The sequence below is a fragment of the Penaeus vannamei genome, chromosome 35, assembly GCF_042767895.1.
Source record: "Penaeus vannamei isolate JL-2024 chromosome 35, ASM4276789v1, whole genome shotgun sequence".
NCBI classification, from domain to species: domain Eukaryota; kingdom Metazoa; phylum Arthropoda; class Malacostraca; order Decapoda; family Penaeidae; genus Penaeus; species Penaeus vannamei.
In genome coordinates, this window is record NC_091583.1 from 28,659,715 (window position 1) to 28,667,214 (window position 7,500).

At 37.7% G+C, this 7,500-nt stretch overlaps 2 protein-coding genes across 7 annotated transcripts in view; one reads left to right on the forward strand and one right to left on the reverse strand.

Annotated features, from left to right (window-relative positions):
• IntS4 (integrator complex subunit 4) overlaps positions 1–724 on the reverse strand; it is an 18,527-nt gene extending 17,803 nt beyond the window's left edge. Inside the window, exon 1 of the mRNA XM_027357313.2 lies at positions 570–724. Coding sequence (XP_027213114.2) covers positions 570–623 — 54 coding nt within the window. The 5' untranslated portion in view covers positions 624–724. The remainder of the gene's footprint in view (positions 1–569) is intronic.
• A 256-nt stretch (positions 725–980) lies between these two features.
• The window catches only part of LOC113829821 (uncharacterized), a 14,202-nt gene continuing 7,682 nt past the window's right edge, over positions 981–7,500 (forward strand). Inside the window, exons 1-2 of one of the 6 annotated variants that reach the window (XM_070113933.1) lie at positions 1,017–1,119; positions 4,511–4,550. Coding sequence is in view for 2 of the 6 variants with exons in the window: in XM_070113930.1 (XP_069970031.1) it covers positions 2,354–2,376 (23 nt within the window). In the remaining 4 variants the exon portion in view is untranslated. The other 5 variants (XM_070113932.1, XM_070113936.1, XM_070113935.1 and 2 more) reach the window with 5 other exon arrangements.

Here is a 7,500-nt window from a genome sequence, read left to right on the forward strand (position 1 = left end):
AACCATCAGTAAAAATATTAACAATACCTAGTAAGGGTAACAATGAGTAATAACTATAATCAACGAACGTTAATAAAGAATTAGTTAAGCCAATATGGACACTTGATTGCCAGCCTGTAAGTATCTCAGGAGTTTCAAAGTGCTCAAACTATACATAAAAATGATTAAATAACTGGTTAGGACTGGAGAGCTGATGAATAATAATTAATCTAATCAAGAATGAGGTTAAAAAGGAATGACATCATTCTAAGCGTTAATATTTGCATTTTAATCTTGGCTCCACTAATTGACCGGCATTTTCTCGTTTTTTATTTACAAATAAAAGGACTCATACAACTTTCCCTGATGATTATTTGCCTCGATGACAGTTGTGATAACTCCTAAATATCGAAACATATATAGAATGCATGCAATTTCAGGTGAAATCGCGGAAACTTTGGAATCAAAAAAATTACGAAAAATTATTTCTGAAAAGTTCATTCATATGCTTCGTTTGTTTTGGCCGAATCTAGCTTGCAGTTTAACTCGTAAAAGGCCTCTCAAGAGTGCAAAATGGAGTTCAGGTTTACCACTACAGTCTGGCAGTATTCGGCAAGCGCTCTCTTCTTTAATAAAGCCGCCATAGCTCTCTGAATGGGAATTTCTCTTTCTAAAATTTCTCCATTGCGACGAATCCACTTTTACAACTTCAATAAGTAACTTTACTATGTTCGAAGAGGGATTCGGATGCCACTTAGGTGCGATCTCATAGCGCCGGTAACACAATGCTATCTCCTTATTCTCCCTTAAGTGTCTTTCAATTGTTTTTTTGGCTTCATTTCCGCTACAGCGAGAGACAAGGGATATTATATAAAGAATACATAAATATATCAGTTATTAAAATTATCTAAATTTTATTTTATCCTTCAGAGAGGAAAATAAAGGAAAATAAGGCAAAAAGGAGCGAGCGAAGGGTCCCGTCGTGCGCAAGCCGAGCGTCACTTGTCTGGCCGATCGCCCTCGTGGTTCCTTCCTCTATAGTTGTGTGTTGATATGGCGTGCACGAGGCAGTAGAACCTAAACAGCAAAATGGAGTAAATTACTGGAAATTCACCATTCAACACACAACTATTAAGCAAGGTACATTCTCTAATTCGCTCCGCACGTCTCGAGGTCAGGCACAAGGGCTAATAACACGTACTTCGCGCTAAAAATCGGTTTGTAAGACGTGGGGTTGGTGGAGGGGGCTTGACCTGAACGAAAGGAAGAGAGAAAACTTTTCCCTCAGGCTTTCGTCCTTTCGAAAAAATTTTCCCCTCGGCCTCCCTCGTCTCTCCCCTCTCTCGCCTGCCCCCGCGGGATCCCGGTGGTATTAATAGACCCGTGGGGACGAGGACGCGACCTGGGAAATGGGGGTCAGGTCAGCGAGAAACGTTTTTGCCACCGGTGAGGAAGGAGGAGGAGGAGATCGCGTGTGACCTTGAACTTGAACGATGCGCTAGGATTTTCTCCCTTTTCCCCCGCCTTTTTTGGGTTGTTATTGCCTCTGCAAGGGAGAAAGAGTGGGCCGACACTCAAGGATTCCCGTGGACGAGGTTTCCCGAGGCGCGAATCTCTCCAATTTGGAAAAAAAGCGAGAGAGAAAGGAGGAGGGAGAGGAACTTTGCTTTCTGCTTTCACCATGTGGGGGGCCCTCAAGGGTGGTGTGTGTGCGGGACTCTCGCTGTGTTTCTGGCCGATTTGCCGCCGATTCCGAGCTTAATCTGAGGATTATCCGATGGTTATTGAGCCGATGGTGAATAAGGAGTGTGGATTCAGTGTGTAAAGAGGTGAATATAACCGATTTCACGCCCATTACATTCCATGGCTTCTGGGACTCCGATCTCGCCTCGGGTGTTCCAAGCTCCCGAAAGTGACTCATTTTAAGACCTGTATTATCTCTCCCTCTCCTGTGGCATGTCCCAAAAGGTACAGAGACTGGGAATGAGTGTGTTTCTGGAAGCATTGGGAGATGACAGGTTTATGGCCTGCTGTAATTCACCATTCATTCATTCATTCATAGGGAGGGATTAGCAGGTCAGGGAGAGGTAATCTCTTTCCCCCCCCCCTAGTGACCATATGAATGAGTGAGGTACGTTTGTTTGCTCTTGGGGGTAAAAAGGCAAACAAATAGTGTTATTAGCCCTTGTTTAATGGTTTAATGTCATTTTCATAGGTATTTTAAGTTTGTGGTAGAGTTACCAGTTTTCCTTTTTCTTTATCAATTGCAGGTGGGCTCGGGTGGCTTGTGATATCACTCGTAGGTTTTATCAATGGGTGTTGACTCCTTGAGAACTGTTTTTGAATAGTTGATTGGAATTACATTACAAGTATTATGCAATATACTGATGGAGTTTTGTGAGTACCAGTAGGCTATTTTTATTTCTCGGAGATGTAAGTTCTATTGATTTGAGATTTATGCTCATAAACATGGATTATTTTATTTTTCATAGTAGAAATCAATACAGCTAATGCCTGAATACATCTCATTCTGTATTGACTGTTGCCAAACACCCACACATATCCGATGTGAGTGTGAAGTGGAATGGTGTATTTCAAGAAATAGATTGTTTCAGGTCTGTAGACATGCATTGAAATAGAATGCATGTCTAGAGTAAAACTGTGCAAAAGTAAAATGATAATCACTATAGTATTAATAAAGTGAAGTATTGTGATGCAATTGGTCATTAAAAAGGCACCATGTGCGGTGACCTCCCAAGGAACATCCATGTGTATTCTGGCAAAGTGGTGATTTATCACAAAATAAGGAACTTGTCTAAGGTCTATATCTTCCCTGAATAGACGTAACGGAGAGTTGTTGGTCTTTGCCAAAGTGCTTATGCTATAACGTTGCATGATATGGCCATCTTTATTGACGGCTTACCTAATGAATGACCAAGTTCACGTATAGAAAGGCGAATGTTATGTTGTATTAAATTTTAATGGATATAATTATGGTTTATAGCACTCGTGGAAAGAAGTGCCTAATACTTGATTTTTTAAATTTAGATATTGTAGTATCACTCATATTTGATGCGTATTTATACTTTACACAAACCTTATAAGACTATATGAAATTTCTTTAAATAGTTTTGACCTTATACCTATCTTGAGTATTAAGTACATTTTGTAAGGACAATATTTTCATGAAGTGATAAAGTTCATGAAGACATATTATGGACAATATTTTTTATTTTCCATTTAACTAAAGGAGAGGTAAACCTTTAAAATCTAGTGAGGCAATTTCACAACTCAGAATATATTTTGTAGATTGATATAAGTAGAGATATAGAATAGATATAGTTTTCCAAGAAAATGGGAACAACAGTTCCTTGTGTATGCGCACACACACACACTCACTCTCACACTCACACTCACACTCACACACACACTCACTCTCACTCTCACACTCACTCTCACACTCACTCTCACACTCACTCTCACACTCACTCTCACACACACACGCACACACACACGCACACACACACACACACACATACACACACACACACACACACACACACGCACACACACACACACGTACACACTCACTCTCACTCTCACTCTCACTCTCATGGATACCTGTTGTACATACTCACTCACTCACACATTATGATGTAATTATGGATACCTGTTGTACATATTTATTCAGATAAATTAGCACACAAGTCCTCTTCAAAATTATTAACCGTATTCTGCAGAATGTTACAGTACTACAAACAAGTGATTTCAGTTTAGCTGTTATGGAAATAGTTTTTAACTTTAAATGTAAAAATTGTTCAAGTTTGGGGATTAGGCACCCTCTATACTTGTAGTTATATTTTTGGTGATTCTTTCCTATGATCTAATCCAGTTAAGAGTAGCCTACTCATACCTTTGTTAAAAAAAGAAAGGAAAATGAAGACCATATATACCCATGTGTTTATCATGGAAAGAGAGTGTTTGTGTGTGTGTGTTTGGATTTTTGTTTGTCAATCTGTCTTTTTTAAGGGAAAGGGATGGTTAGGTGAAGAACATTCTAAGCGGCAGATGTGGATTTCCTCATAGACTGATCTTTATTAAACTACGTGATTTAGCAATAGATTAATTTCCACTTTTTACTGTTTGTATGTTAGCTGGGTGTACTTCTTCTGTTAGTGATACAGTTTTTGGTTGGGAAAGCTAGAAGACTTGAAGAAATTATACGTTCGGCTTCTGTGTTTACATAATTTGTGTAGGAAGCCTTACACATGCATGCTGCCCTGGATTATGGGCTACTGAGATTACAATGCTCGGACTGTACAAATTTCTTGACCATATTTTGCCTCCTTTGTAATAGTAATATTTTTATTTTGATATAATAAATACCTTGTTAGGAGTAAACGAGCCTTATATATTTGATATATATATTCCCCCTCCCCTCCTGCTCCCCCACTTGTAGAGTGCTTATACTGTATATAATTTTTGCTTCTACACTTTTGTTGTAACTTCACCGTTTCGTCTTTTTTCTCAGGTGTCATCCTCTTGAAATAAAGACGAGCCTTAGAAAATTGGTCAGTTGTGAATTGGTTGTGGTTTGTGTAATCTTAAAAAGACTGAAATGTGATGAGTTTGATGGTGTTACTTATACTATTTTCTACTTTTGTTATTATTGTTATTTAGGATCTGTATGGGACAGATCAAGAGTTGCTTTAGTAAGCTCAAGATGCAGGGATATAAGTTATTAGACTACTGAAAATCGCATTTTGAAGTGCTTGAAGTCTTTCACTTGTGGAAATAGTAATTTTGCTAGATCTCCATAATGCAAATCACATTTTCCAGATATGAAGCATGTGTAATATAACTGACTCTTGTGATTAACATAATTACGGTGCAGTAGATATTGAGCATGTAGACCATAACTGACTATACCCTAACCACATCCAATGGAAACAATATCACTGCAGAGGCTGAAAAGATAGACCTGGTTCATGTGACCTATACATATAGCAGGGTGCATATCCATAGTTGCTAATTTTATTGTGGAATGTTCTTTGTTTTTCTTATTTTTTTCTTCCTTTAATTTTAGTATTCATAAAATTTAGTTTATATCACTTAAATAGTTTTTGTATATAAGTTTGGTAACCAGAGTTGATGATGAAGGTAAAATTGAAGTTGATGCAAACATATACAGCCCCATCAGGGAATGCATTTACTGTTGGAAGTTGGTGTTGCTCATGTTGTAATAAATGAATGCAGTACAAGCAGTTTTAACAGAGGAAGCAATAAAGTGCCAAAGTCCTTGATACAGCATTCTCATAGCCAGGGATATGATACATCAGCAGATTGTCTTTATTTATGGGTTTGTTTACAAGATTAGAAATAGTTGTGATAGCACAATGTGAAGTAGTTCATTAATACTTGCATATACTATTGGGAAAAGTTGAGAAGAGACCTGCAGAGGGTTCTGTGTTAAGGGTCATAAATATTTATGTGCAGTGGTTGTGTGTAGAATAGAGGTTTTCCACTTCCCAGCTGGGGAATTTACATTCAGGGCAGGAAAGGTCTAGTATTGCCATAAACAGTAGGGAGGACACAGAAAGGAGTAGGGCGTGGTTTATTGCATGTGCTTGTACATTAGAGGGTTTAAGTGGGTTATAGAGTAAAGAAACAGTAAGAGTGCTCCTGCATTAATAGGATGGTACTGTAATCTTGTAAGTTTAGGTCACGTGGCTAGCAAGAGTATTGAGTTTACAAGGATCACTTTGCCTGGTTACTTTTTATGTCAAGGAATAAGTTGAAAGGACTGTGTGTATGTGTGTGTGTCTTTGTGTCTGTGTGTGTTATGGGTATGTCATCATGATAAGAGGCCACATCCAGCTCTGTGGATCCCTGTTGTCATGCAGTATGTAGCATTGAGCTTGGAGGGCCCAGTGGCTGAGTTAACAAGCCTGATTGTGGCAATTGTATATAATTAGGTACATTCTCTTATCCTGTAAGAAATACTCTGTTGCCCTTTTTTATAAGGATTTGTATAAAACATGGAGGAAAGGGTTCACTGTGTGGGCAGATTTAAGTAAATATAACCAGAGGATTATGATTTAGCAATAAATAGTCCCTTAGAATAATATTAGAACCTTGGCTGAATGCCAAAGTACCCAACAAGATGCATGAGCACAGCAGATACCCACATTTAGGGGAGTTTCTTGCTTGATATTGTTTAGAAAGAGTTCACATTTTGTAGTGTTTTTCATCTATGATGTTTTTTCAGTGCCATTAAGAAATGAGATATAGTAGGAACATTGCCAATAGATGTGTATGAGGTCATGCTACAGCAGTTTCTCTCTTTATAGAAAATGGAAGAGTTCCAAAATCTTTGATGTTTTTTGTTGTTGTTCACTCTAGTTTTTAGGTAATTGTAATTGAGCAATCGCTTTATTGTGAGATAATCTTGTATTGTATGAAGGGTGACTGACTGAATTATTCAGGTATTCCATATTAGGTTAGATGCCTGTGATAGGGAATAGAAGAAGACTCCTAAAACAAAAAACAAAAAAAAAATCATTGTCATAAGTGGAAGAAATACTTAAATTCTAAAGCCCCCCCACAAAAAAATTGTTTTGGGAAGAATTACAAAATGGTGTAGCCTCCTTTTGGAACTTTTCCAAGTTTTGTGTGAGAAGGTCTCTAGATGTATGAAGACGTCTGATCTCTGTGAAAGGCTTAATGGAATATTACACTCATAGTATCAGATAACGTTACATGCTACCCTGATAAGTTTGATTTTTGTATTTATTTTTTAGTGATCTCTTATATATATCATAATTTTGTTTAATGTGTGTGTGTGTGTTTGTGTGTGTGTGTGTTCGTGTGTGTGTGTGTTCATGTGTGTGTGTGTTCGTGTTTTGTGTGTGTGTTCGTGTTTTGTGTGTGTGTTCGTGTTTTGTGTGTGTGTTTGTGTTTGTGTTTTGTGTGTGTGTTTGTGTTTTGTGTGTGTGTTTGTGTTTTGTGTGTGTGTTTGTGTTTTGTGTGTGTGTGTATGTGTTTGTTTTGTTTGTGTTTTGTTTTGTTTATCTTTTGTACTCCTTATTTTGTCTGTCACAATCTAGTTATGAAATCACAGGCAAGGAAGTTGGCTAGAACATGTAAACACTATCTGTCTTATCAGCTACTTCTTTCTCTCCCCTAAATACGCATTTATCTGAGAAGATATTAGTGTGTGTATGGTTATCATTACTCGGAACTGTACTTTTCATCCGTGAGGAGGTTGTCTTCTATATTTTTCTCTTAAGACTTGCAGATGAGAAGTTGGTTCGTTTAGCTAATTTTTTTGTTTGTTTGTAAATATAACTCAAGGACTCTTATCTGAATCTTCCTGCAGTCAGATTACATATCTTTAATTACTGATTTGGATTTAGTGTGGGTACTGTGAATAAAACTAGAGTAGAAACAATGGATTATGAGACCAAAGCACTATTATTTGTAGAATTGACTTTTTCTTAGAAGTGATTGCTTCCCATCACA